General features: G+C 41.8%; 1 protein-coding gene across 1 annotated transcript in view; it reads right to left on the bottom strand.

The window, feature by feature from the left end:
- LOC308129761 (plexin-A2-like) overlaps window positions 1-6,339 on the bottom strand; it is a gene marked incomplete at both ends in the record, with an annotated part of 69,350 nt that extends 63,011 nt beyond the window's left edge. Inside the window, 2 exons of the mRNA XM_080495824.1 lie at window positions 1,061-1,243; window positions 5,116-6,339. Of these exons, the coding sequence (XP_080351950.1) occupies window positions 1,061-1,243; window positions 5,116-6,339 (1,407 nt within the window). The remainder of the gene's footprint in view (window positions 1-1,060; window positions 1,244-5,115) is intronic.
- Between the last annotated feature and the right edge of the window lie 7,104 nt (window positions 6,340-13,443).

Below are 13,443 nucleotides of genomic sequence, written 5' to 3'. Positions count from 1 at the left end.
TTTGCATGACGTATCTCCGCAGTCTGTATCTCATCGAGATAGATAAATCTTGTTGATGTAACACGGAGTGTTGGAGAGCACGAACCATTTAACCCAGCCAAAGCATTTAAGGTGCAATCCACCCATTTTACACACAATGATCAGTTTATTTGTCATGCAGCATGACTTATGCCTGTCAAAACAGTTGTCTAAATTGGGACTGAGATGAGATATTTGAGCTTAGATTACTTGGTTACGCAGTCATGCTGGAGGGAGCTTTGAGAAATAAACCTGCTGTCACAGTGAAGTCATCTTGGCTCGAGCCTGGAGCTTTCCGTTTTTTTAAAAGCTACAACCTAAAAGAGTGCAGTTTAAAAGGCGAGTATTACAAGACCAGGAGGATCGAACTAAAAGATGGTATCGGGTTGCACAATGGAAAGTGTAGCTGGAGCATGTTTGGCTGTTCTTTTCACGGTCTGCCTCTCAGAAACCCTTAGATTTTCTGCTCCAGTAAAATGCTGCATTACAATCTTTATTAAAGGTACGGGGTGACACACATTGCAAAACAGGATAAGCAGACGGAATTCTTGGCTTGTTTCATTTTGTATCAACTTGTTTAAGAGGAAACAGGGCAACTTTTTTCACACCATTCTTAGAAATATATTTAATTATCACCATTTTAAAGAGTTGCTTTTTTTTTAACTTCAGTGGTGCAAACTATTTTAGTAGATCAGCAAGAAAGTGATATTCATATTGGTAATCAAAATAATTGCGCTGATTATGATAATTCTTACTGAGCAGCACAAACAGCCATCAGCAAGTAAAACATCAGGGCAATTTTCTAATTGGTATAAATTGTTTCTTATTAAAAGAAAAAGTAAAGATACCAGTGGATCAACAATAAGCATCTCTAAGACAGTAATGTCGTGTTGAATTACAAAGGTGCAGCAGCATTAGAAAATATCTGGTTTCATCCCTTGAGCTTCGGCGGCTCACTGTAAACCACCAGACTATCCCAGCATGCCCGTACTAATAAGAGACAGATTAAAGCCTCTCATGCTTGATGACTGACTGCCCTTACCTTTTTCAGACGTCCACTCCTGGTGCCCAGAAAGACCACACTGTGCCCATTGTAGACGTAGGAGGTGACAGAGGTCAGCCTGTCCCTGCTCTCGGTGAACACAGTCCGACCCGACACCAGCTGGGAGCCCCCCAGGGGTTGGTTTATATCCAGGCCGCAGAAGTGATCATCGATGGGAACAGGCTGCAGGGAGAAGGGGGCAGGGAGAGCATTAGAAAATAATGATAGTAGAGGAGAGGAAAAAAAAAATGTATATTAAATAAAAAAGGAGGAACCAAAACAGAAAAAAGTGAAAGGAAGAGGGAGTGAGTATGACAGATGTAAGCAGGGGGAGGCAGAGGTAATGAGAAGGGGTGAGGAAAGCCAGAAATTGACTGAGATTACTCTTGACACATGCGAGTATAAGAGGGGAACTCAGACTGACTTCTGGTAAGTCTAACATGCATTAAGTGCACAATTTTCAGGGTAAATAGTTGCTTCAAAAGGGTTTCGGTTGTGTGTTCCTCCACAAGCCGCCGAGAGGAGAACATTTTACAGAGCAGACTAATTGCTGATGGCAAACATGAGAAAAGCTGTGTGTTTTGCGCCTGTTTCTGTGATTTTTTTTTTTATTTTTTTTTTTAGATTGCTTGATCTGGCATCACACAAACACACAGCACAAGAGATGTCAGGTTTTGATTAAGCATCAAAGAGAGCTACATGCTTAGCAGTCCTTTTCTATCTGCGAACATGCACCTCAAACCTTTGTTAATTGCCTGTCACTTAGGATCCAAATCTACCTTTTTGGGAAAGCTAATTCTTTCATTCACATTCCCCATTTCTTGTGCACACATTATGCCATTGTGTGCTTTTTTTTCCATCAAGCAATGTGCTTGAGCTTCACTGAATGTGATTAGTGGAGTGATCTCACTGTAAACAAGCTTCATATCTCATCTCACTCAATTCTTTCTTTCTTTTTTTTTTGTTACACAGAATTTCCAGTCTTGTAAATTACAAATACATATTTTTTTTAATTCATGGATCTTCTTTCTCAGTTTTTTTTGCACACATTAGTATCAAATTACAGTCCATTAATTATGTCTGTTCTTACAGCCTTAACGAGCTGCGTAAAAAGCTTAAAGGTTGCCTACAGTGCCACAAATAATTCTTAAAATGTTTTGCCATACATGAAAGCAGTCGAGGAACTACATAGCTCCTATACCCTGATCTCCCATAGGGTTGGCTTCAACATTACCCATGGCATTTCCAAAAGCTGTCTTACTAATTCACTAAACTCCTGTTTATATCAGGAAGCTAATCCTGAACTAACTCGGTCCTCCTTGCAGCAACATGGAATCGGTTTCTGTGTCAACATTACTGTAGCGTATCCTCATTTAACCTCTCTGTTGACTCCGTTTGTAGTTATTCTTGTGGAATTTTCTTAAAAGTTGATCAATCCAATTGTTTAAAGAACCCCTAACATGCAAATAGAGCATCATCCTCATACTGATTTAGCTCCAGTTGAGCTCAATGAGGGCATCCATCAATAAACCGACCCATATTGTACTGACAGCTCAGCTAATGTGTCACCACGTAGCTGGTTACTTTTTTTTCCCATAGCATTAGTTATAATCATCATTTATGTATTATACATATAATTGTTTTCAGCTGGACTGAGATATGAGTAATATTTTGAACATTTGCAATCACAATAATGAGTGCATATTCAACATGACTCCACATTAAGCAAATTAACACGACTACACATTAAATATTTGTTATATTCATCACATTGAGTACAAGAAACAGTTTTAGATGGTTAAAATAACAAGTAATGTCACAAATCGTAGGTTAGGTAAATTTTTTTCTACAGTTACATTGTCTGGTTTAATAATCAACTTGTTGTTGCAGCATTAACAGAGTCCATATTTAAAGGTAACTAAAGGAAGCCAGAGAAACAAATAGAAACCTTTGTTGCACTTTTCATGATTAAACAAGAGATGGTATGCGTTAGGATTTTAAAACTATTTTCTCCTCACAATTTCAATAAATACTTCTCATTTAATGGACACCATCTGGAAACATGCATGAGAAAACTCAAGATTTTGACCATAATAATCATAAACAATGGCTGTGAGATTCTGTTCGGACTGAACACCAGTTTTTCCCTCGGTTGTCTCACCATTTCTATTCAGACTGAAATATGTCATTAACTGTTGTAAGGATTGCCATGACATGGTCATGGTCTCCTGTTATTCAGTTCCATAAATAATGATGTTTGCAGACACTCCAGCTTTAACTCCTATGAAAGTACGTTGTGTTTTTCTCAGTGCTGGGTCCTCACAGCACTTGTTGATGCAGGTATGTAAGAAGACACCTCCTAATGACTTTATTTATCAGATGACTCTTTATCTAACAGCACTTCCACACTTTTATTAATATGCTAACGTCTCCTTGCATAAACTCAGTGAACTCAAGTTCCATCACTGAAATGTCTCAAGTACTATTGGACGGCTAATAAGTCCTATGCAAATGTTATATTTCCTAAATGATGCATCTTAAAAACTGGTGCATGATTTGGCTTTTGTCAATTTGAGAGAATTAACATTTATCAATGACTTTTGGATGCATTGGAGTTTATATTTATAACATACATTTTTGGGGGACCTATAACTTTTGTCTGGTGGTATCAACAGGTCAAAGCTCTAGTTTTAAACAAGGACCTGAAAAATAGACTAATATACATTTTATTTCAGCTCTGCATGTAAAAGACTTGGTTATTATCAGATGTCTTAAAATTATATGTATTATTATATGGTAATATATCACCTTCCTATGAGATGTCTCACAAAGTTCTCACCGAGTGTTTTATTATTGTCTTCCTTGTTAGTTTGCAGAAAATTAGTGATCCTGAAACTTGTTACATTTCACTAAAGCAGCAGAATTTAACAATTTATCAAAGAGGCCATACTGGCTCTCTAAAATCCCAGTACATGTAGATCACTTAGAATATCGTACAAGGCATAACAATAAATAAATAACAAAAATAAAAAAAAACATACAAGTGTGTCTCTCATTTGGCTCCTGTTCCTCCGGTGAGTAATTATTCATCAAACCAAAAAAGAGCACACAATCTTCTGACATGTTAATGATGACACCGGATCATATTCCATGTTTGTTAAAAAAAAAAAAAAAAACCTTTTGTTAAACTGTGCAGTGAGAGTTAATTACTTAATTATACTGTGTCTCTTTTCTCCTTCAGTTGTTTTTATGAATAACATTGCATATTATTTGTTTGATGGCATAGTCGTATCAAAATGCATGTTGGGAGGCACCAGAGCGATTTATGCGATGAATATTGTTTTTATGGTCGCTTTCAACTTGTTTCCGTGAAAGCCGCTCATTATGCAGAATTATAGCACTCACAAAGGCACCGACTTGGACATTTACAAGAAAGCCCTTTTCTCAAGATCAAGAACAGGTCTCGGAGGGTTCAAATACCGCTGACAGCAACACGAGCAAAAGGAAGGCAATGAGGAGAGCGAGGGAGAGAAAGAGGAGGAGAAGAAGGCGGGAGCCGGTGCCCCAACGCCTGAATGAAATCAAAGCTCCCTACAAAACTCCTCTGATTAGCATTGTGGAATTAATCTCCTCCAGCTCTTCTGCTCTCACGGGATCCTAAAACCTGAATGGTGTCTTCAGCAACAGCATGGGCTGTCTGCCTATCAGCTGTTTGGCTTCAGTAGTTTATAATCAAAAGGCCAACCTTCAGCACATCTACACTGTAGACGCCTATAAGTTGCCACACTCTGAAAAGTAAGGCAACTGATTGCCTCAAACTTTGTAATTTAATTTTTAAGTAGTACATGCTTAGTCCTCAAAATAGTTTCAGTTAATCAAAAAATCCGAGTTTAAGTAGAATCGTTTGTCAAATTAGCACTACTTCATTCAATTTTAAGGATAGAGTGATCATATCTGTGCTCACGACTATCCTAGTTCCATATTGAGTCCACATATGTTTGTGTTATGAAGTGCAAACCAAGTATACAGCAGTGTGGTTCTGTCAGATGACCTACCGCTTTGGTGCATTGAACGTCCTTTCCCAGCAGCCAGTGCAGCTCCAGGTTTCCTTCTCCCTGATAGCAGGACTGCAGTCGCTCTTTAATGCGTGTGTTGATGTCTTGGATGGTGAAGACGCAGAGGGCAGAGTGATCTGGAGGGTCGTGGTACTGCTTCTGCCCTTTGGAGAACAAGGCAAAGAGCACGTCCTCCTGAGCGCTGATGTTCAGTGACTTCGCCAGAACCCTGCCGGCCTTGGACAGGTATGCGGCCTGCAGCAGACGGTATTCCTCGCCTCTGTGTACGCACCCCACAGGTAGCGACACATACGAGTGGAACTTCTTGTCACCTTTGCAGAGGCGGATGATGCGAGATGTGTAGAACAGGTCACCGGGGGAGCCACCTGCCGGCATCCCATTCTCTGGAGTTTCTGGCTGCACAGTCATGAAGTAGACGAAGCTGCCGCTGGCAAATCCGTAGATGTAGTAAATGTCAAAGTGCGGTACAAGAGCCAGCGTGTCTGAGGGGATTTTAATAAGAGATGAAACAAAGTCAGTGTGAAGCTCATAGTCCAGCATGGAGGAGGACTCCGGGTCACGAGGCAGCTTTCGGCTGGAGATGGTTGGAAAGTAGTCCTGTTTGCCGCCAACAGCAGTGCCGATGTATAGAGTGGCATCTTGACCTTGCGAGGGCACGACAACCCCAAACATTGTGCCCGTCTGGTTGTCACTGGACAAGTAGTGCTCTTTCTTGTGCGTGGGCTCCACAAGGATAAACAAATCATCCAGCCTCATCAACTTACAGACACCTTGGTAGAGGCTGCCGCAGGCCAGCAGCCGATTTTGAGAGTAGTCGATGAGCAAAAGTTTGTTGACATTGTCAGTGGAGGCCAGAGGCTCAGAACAGGGCTGGACAATCAGTGGCGGATAGCACGCTTTGTTGTCATACTCTGGCCCTGTATCATGGGACACCAGGAGGGTGAGGTTAGATGACAACTTGTAGATTCGATTGACCGCTCCGATGTAAAGGGCCCCAGTAGATTGATGCACCGTCAGGTGGTTCAATGACCACTCCCTTCTCTCTGATTGGAAGGTGTTCAGACTTTGGCCGAGAGTTGTCTTTTGATTCACAGAGATTAGAGTCAATAGCCACAGTGCCAGGGGCGATGACATGACCTTTAGAGGACTGTGACCTTTAGTGAGGCCGCAGTAAGTCCATCCTTTATCCGAGCACGTTCCCATTCCCACAGGGCTCCAAAAAATCTGATTGCGTGTAACCAGGGAGCACGATTGTGCAAAAAAAAAAAAAAGAATATGCCAATGTGTGGTCTTGTCCGCCTCAAGTGATCTTCACATCATTCTGTAAAAGGAAAGAGAAACGTTTGCTTTTAGACTCAAACAGATCATTGATGCTTTCGAGTTTGAAAAACAAAAAAAACACTTTGAGGGTATCATTAAAACATTTTATCTGAAAGCCTCAAACTGCGCTTGCTTGTTTTTTTAATTCTATTACTGCTTAGTCAGACATGCAGCATCAAAGAAACATGTAATCATTTGTTCAAACTGTCTCCGCATATTTACTAGCCTGAGAGATGGTCCAATATTCTCCCTATCAACAGGGGGACTCATTATAGTCGCCCCTCTGTAAGAATGAACTAACTGCAGCCTATTACTTGAACAAAGCAGTGACACAATGTAGCCGGGCGCTCCCTCTATCTGGGTGGCTAATTAAATGATCCAAATGTATTAATTATGCATCCATATTTTGGGCTCCCTGTTTTCCCTTTCCCCCCCCTCCGCCTTGTTCGTTTAAATGGTTGAATCCAGGAGGAATTAATCACTCTCCACCGTGGCCGACATTCCTAAATTAATCAGGCTTTTTCCAGGGATGGCAGGGAGTCATTAGAGATTCAGAGCCTGGCAACATCCACTCTCACACTTCGCCTGTTTAATTTCATTAGCATATTTTATGGCGATATTTTCAGGGGACAAACAATGTCCGTCAAACACATGATGGACTGAGGGATGGATGAGTTAGACACAAGGATGTTAGATGGGTTTTTACCTTTATTTTTCCTTGTCATAACTACCATATAAAGTATGTTTTAGTCTGCTGCAAGGTGTTTGTCATGCAGATCCGACTAAATTGGCACATTTGTAATGAAAACAGGTTTAGAGCTCAAAATACAGACAGATGTTTAGTGAAGGCGATGCTCGCATTGTAGATAAAGTGACTTCACTTATACCATTACTTCATTGAAGTCCATTAATGGAGTAATAAAACTGTCTGTATAGGAGGTCGCACCATAAATTAAGATACCCACATCACCCTAAATCCCGCCTGTGTGCCGCCAGGAGCTTCTCCTGTCTGTATCACAAAGATTATTTCTATCTTCCCTGTGTTGTCTCCTTCACCAGCCTAAAAGCACCTTCACACTGCTTTGCTGACACTTTTTTAAAAGAAAAATCCTCCTCCTGTGCAAAATTTCCTCTGAAGATATCCTGCCAAATGCTGGAGGGCTTCAGCTCAAAGGCAACTGTCTTTTTTGGCCGGAGTTAATGTAAACAGAGTGTTTTCTCAGTCAGACTTCCTGGTATAAGTAAAGGTTAAATGAAGACAGCCATGTCAGATCCTAATGTGGGGGTCATGATTCGGTGGGTGCTCACCATTGGCTGACTAACAGGACGTCCGGCTGAGTTGAGCCGGGGCCAGGGATGGGGCGGATGGACTGATACTGAGCTGGCTGGGCTGACTCCAGCTCCACTCCAGCATCTCCTGTCCATCTGTCCCCGCCACACTCGCACAGGGGGAGAAGTCACTCGAGTGTCTCGACCTACTCTGCTCAATTTGGCAGGCTCAGTATGAGCAACTCTACCAGTAATTGGCCACCGAAGAGTAATATCTGTCGCACAGCGCAATGCTGCTTTTAAATCTGAGCTTTGATTTCACATTTTTTGGTTCCTGGGAAGTTTACATTATAACAGATTCAAATCAAGTAAGCTACTCCCTACTTGTAGTGTCTCAACTTTTTATATTCTATCACAAAAGCATCTTGTACTTTCTTTAAAAGCTGGGGTTTTTTTTTTCGTCTTTTCTTTTCTTACTGGACACAAAAACTGTTTGCTTTTATTAGCTCTCAGGAAGCTGAGATTTGGCAGAGCATGCTGGCTCCAATATTTACATCTTCATTATTTTAGGCAAGATGTTGTCCTGCAAATTCCCAAGTCGTCTGCTTTGCAAGCTGACTAGTCCCTGGTTGTGTTCCCGTGTTCATTTGTACTTTGATGTGAAACCTGATGAAAGTAGAATTCAGGCATTTCAAGATCTTGCAGGGGAAGCGGTGACATTCTGATGTTTTGATATTGAGTAAACTAAAGTTAAAAACTCTTTGCAAGATATATGTGCTCGTTTTTTAGTACAAAAAACAAACTCAAATCATCATTCTGTGGAAAACCTTTGCTCCCTGGAGTGCAGACCTCTTCTGATTTTTTTATATAGGCTTTTTATGTAGATAATGGAACATCATGCAAAGCACTAAAGAGCTGTTTGAAAGTGGGTGAAGGAGGTCACAGAAATCTGCCCCGATCTTTTATGTATATTCTCTCACTGCTATAAAAGAAGGAAAAATGGGTTTATGCTTACTTTGTCAACTCAGGGTGGCTTTTTTTTTGTGTTGTCCATTTTTCTTGTTAAAATTCCACAAAAAGGTTACAAACAAGCACATTTCACGTAATTTGTGTTGTAATCTTATTAGAAACTCTCATGTTGCCATTTCCTCGATAATGGAGAAGACAGCCTTTTTGAAGTCCAATTTCAAAAAGCAAATCCAATGATTTTTTGCAAAAACCTGACTGGAGTCTGGCGTGGCCTTAAACAACAGACACCAGAAGTGCCACCCCGAGGTTAATTTATTGTTGAAAGTCTCCAGTCAAATCCTCAGAGGGGTTGGAAAACAAGAGAGGAAAACAAGAAGAGAAATTAGGAAGTACCGGCCGCAAGCGAAGCCGGGCAGGCATGCAGGCAAGCAGCAGCCTCATCGTTTCATCCATTTCTGTTCTGCCGACTTTGGTCACGTCTAAGGCGTGCAGTCATGCTGCTCAGTGTTTACCCTGGATTATAGAGACAGCTCTTCGCCCTGCGCAGTCCTCCCTGCTGAATTCTCCGCCTCGCCACTCAGACACGCTCCAGCCCAGACGTGACTCATTCACACTCACACACAGGAACATGGTTTGCTGAAGCCTCAAGGGGACACAAGCTCTCAGCGGGCACCAATCACAACGTAGAAGAGGGAGAAGCCAGCCTCTTGCGCTCTACAAACACGACCCTTTGACCTGGATCAAGATCAGTGAAACCAAGTCCATCGTTTCAGTTCAGGTTTTATTGGGGTGAAATGCTGTCATATAGCGTCTGTAACACCCTGTTAGGCATGATTCATGAGGCAGGCGGGGTGGTTAGGATTTTTCTTTTGTGTGTGTTTATGTGTGTGTCTTGATCGATCCATCTGTCTCAAAGTAATTACTCAAATCTGAATTTTGCTTCTCTAATATGATTTGGTAGTTTGTAATAAATTGTAGTCAAGATTGCTGCTTTGTCATCAGAGTGTCCTAATTGACTAAAATACTATAAAACAGTAATGGAGACAATATTGTTGCAAAGTATAAACATTGTCTGCATGCTGGCAATGTATACTGAAGTAACAGAAGTAATGATGGTATAACATAATTTATGTCACTTCCCGGATCGCCAGATTTGGCTCTGAAAGCATGCTGTTCCATCTTATCTTGTTTACATTTTGGATTATAGATTTGTGAGAGATTGGGAGCTCTGTCGACAGACTGTGCCATGATCTTTGTAAAGGTCAGAAAGTACATCTTTGTTCTCACACTTAGTCAACAATAGGAGTCATTGTCACTCGCCTCAGAGGTGATGAAAAAAATGTTGTCGCTGTTGTTTTTTGTGGCCTACTTTTATAAGGCTACACAAAGGCAATAACAGTACAAGACCACGGGGGCGGAAAAAGTGTCTGAACTACAATAGTCATAACAGCTTCTGTCCTCATGATTACAAGCCGGCTGTGCAGAAGCGCGCCAGGTTTTTTTTTTTCTTTTTCTTTGTAGCTGTGGGTTTGAGGAGAGGCGGCTGCTGAAGTTTCAACAGTTTTCTTGAAGATCATTTTGAAAATGTTTATGGTAAAAAATTAATACAAAAAAAAAAAAAAAAAGACCAATGCACTTCTGAACAATGTTTGCACTTACAGTACGTGAACCCACATGAGATACTTTTGTCTTCAGGGCTTTCAACAGTACATAGGCGGGCCAGTGGGGGTAGGGCCGACGTTGTTCACATTACACATGAATGGACTGGGAGGGCGCCAGTCGCAACAGAACTTGACTTCCAAATGAATAAATGAAGGCAATTAGTAGATCTGTTTACAATGTTGTGAAGACAGAAGTAGGTCAAACGTGGCAGAGACAGGAGAGAGGAGGGAGCCAGCAAGCCAGAGCCAGGGGCTGTCGCTGGTACCTACAGTGATGAGTCGGGGAATTAGGACATGAAAATGCCGTCTTTATTAACGATGACTTTTAAATGAATGTCATATTGAATCACGCGGGACTAGTGGGTTTATTAGAAAAAACAATGTTTTGTGATCAGCCCACCGTGTTTTGTCTGTGGCAGCGTAGTGAAGGGGCACCCCAGGGCAACAGGCCCCGCCTCCGAAGACCCCTCCTCAGAAACACAGAGTCAGGCCTTGGAAGGCATAGTGTGTAGCGCGGACGCTCACACTGCAGATACCCACAGGATATTTCCACTTTGATGCCGCAGAGTGAAATTTTGTGACAGTTGGCCTGTGGTTAATTTTCATCATTATGTTCAACAATGTAAATTCAAACAGCAGCGCTTCCCTCAGACGTTTCTCTCAGTCAGGGGGGAGAGAATGTTCCAACCAGTATTTAGATTAATGGTAATAACGCTTTGTGATTCAAGTATCCTCTGGAAACCAGTGCAAATTGCTTTGAATTCATTTCATTCTGTTGGCAGCTATCCTAACATGTCTGCCTGTCGCAACATTACTTTATATTAACAAAAATAAACCACAATTGCCTTTTCTCCACGCCTGTTGTTTAGTTTATTGGTCAGCGCAGATATTGTAGGCTTTAGGACTCTCCAGTCAGCCACTAATCTTGATGGTAGAGTAGCGGAGGGTGTCTGTGGGGAACAGTAAAACGGCACTATGTCATCGCAACACGCTCGCCTCCTAATAACTGCAGGATGCTGCAAGGAAGCTGGGCCGAGGCAAATGTGACATAAGGGACCCATTCCAACACATCACCACAACAGAGTCAGCAACCTCCTCTGCAACGCATGCCATTATCTCAGAACGTATGCATTATACATGCAGATACAGTACTATCTCTAAAATTGCTGTTAAGAGCCGGGACCAGATGAAGGGCACTGCCGCCACACTCAGATTTAACCATGCATGCCTTTCTTCTCCCTTCCCCTCTTCTTTGCTCTCTCCTCTTCCATAAATCTCATTGTCGGTCTTTCCTGGTTAATGTTGACCTCAAGCCGGCTCATCTCAACTGCTGAAGCCCTTGTGTTGCATATATGATGAGCAAAGAGGGGAAAGTCAAAGTGACCTCCAGCATTGTGATGAAAACCAATGCAGTTTGAGTGCAATAGAGGGTCTTCTATAATTCAACGATTGCAGAAAAAGACAGAGTGAGCTGCGTCTCCTTTACCGTGTGTGTGTTTGTGTGTAGTGATGTGCTGCACCAGCACCCCTCATTCTTAGTGTCGCTTAAGTGCAAGCAGAACAAGGGTCTGAGCAGGGTTTGGAGTGATTTGTGGACAGACCAACTGAAGGAATAGAGAATGAGGATGTTGAAATATGACCCCTCTTCTCCAGTCCTGAGACAAATGCATAACGGCTGAGCGTGTGGTTTTTGTTTTTTTGTGCACTGTAAGAGCACTATCTTTTAGCTGTTTTCATTTGGCTCAATAACAGCCAGCACGATATTCCATATATCATGCCAGTGATTTTTCTTGTTTGCTCCCATCTCCTCAGTGTCTCTCACTCTCTTTTGTCTGAGCTGACATTGCTTCTTTTTTTTCCCCTTCTCAGTAGAGCAAAGCCATATTCCTGTTCAGAGTAATTCACTTGCAGATGTGTAGGACTATATTGCTTTTGCATGCATAAATCATGGCGATCTGACAGGGAAAATACATTATATTTGGCAGAAACTAGACCTGAGCGCATGTATGAATGAGGAAAAAAAAAAAATCAAACACAGTGATGCAGAGCATCAATGTGAAGCACATATGTCCACAATTCCCACACCACTGCACACAGAAATCAAAGAACTAATTCCAAAGAAGCCTGTATGTTTCCTCGGCTTCCTCCCTCTTTGCCCATATGGCTTCGTGGGGTGGAGGATGCCAAGGTGGGAGGTAGCTGGCACGAATAATTATGATCAAAGAAATTACAATGCAAAAAGAACAGCTGCTACCTCCACTGCTGACAAATCACTGTGAGCACGAGGAGACAGCGATCGGCGGCAAGCGAGGGAGAAAGAAACAGAAAAGAGGAGGAGAGACTCTGCATGTTTTACTATTCGACAACTTTCCTTCTAAGTATCTGCTGCTCCAAAGCCCATTTAACATTTAATCCGCAGTGCAAATACAGCCTTTGCTGGCCATTCACCCAAAAGCTGTACAAATACAAGCATCTGCACGGATTATCTCAGTCTGCTTCCACGGTTCAGTCTGATTCTAACCCAGTCATATAAACTCTGTCCCATTCTCCAAGTCTCTCACTTGATTTTTCAGGATACGCACAGAAATTGTCTTAACCTTCAAATATAGAAATAGCCTGGAGTTACCCTCGTGAACCAGAGTTCTACCAGGACTACAAACACAGGTGAATTTCATTAAAATAGAAAATCCCTAAAAGGCAAATGGGATGCAGGGTTTTAAAACTTTTTTTCAACTGATTTGAAAAAAAAAAAAAAAAAAAGAACATACTGAGGCATACTGTGGAGACATTAAAATCTTTGCAGTGAATACACAGCAGAGAACATGTCCTTTTGCTACAACCTGTCCTCTTAATATGACTTGATCCTCCAATTAAAACCGAATTCTCAAAGTCTATTAAGTCCAGTCCCACCTGGTTTGGAGCTGCCAAGGGCTGAACACTGTACATCCGTCTCAGATATAGTTCAGGTAGTGAGGGCTTGTGGGAGATGGTGTAGATAACGCCACGGACCATTTCATAGATGTTTTCCACTGAGTGGTCGCACTGGAAAATTTAGGCTGTCACCTGACATTTTAGGGGTAAAAATGTC

This window comes from Blennius ocellaris (genome assembly GCF_963422515.1).
Source record: "Blennius ocellaris genome assembly, chromosome: 4".
Taxonomy (NCBI): Eukaryota; Metazoa; Chordata; class Actinopteri; order Blenniiformes; family Blenniidae; genus Blennius; species Blennius ocellaris.
Note: the sequence above shows the minus strand (reverse complement) of the source record. Positions and strands in the feature narration are given on the sequence as shown.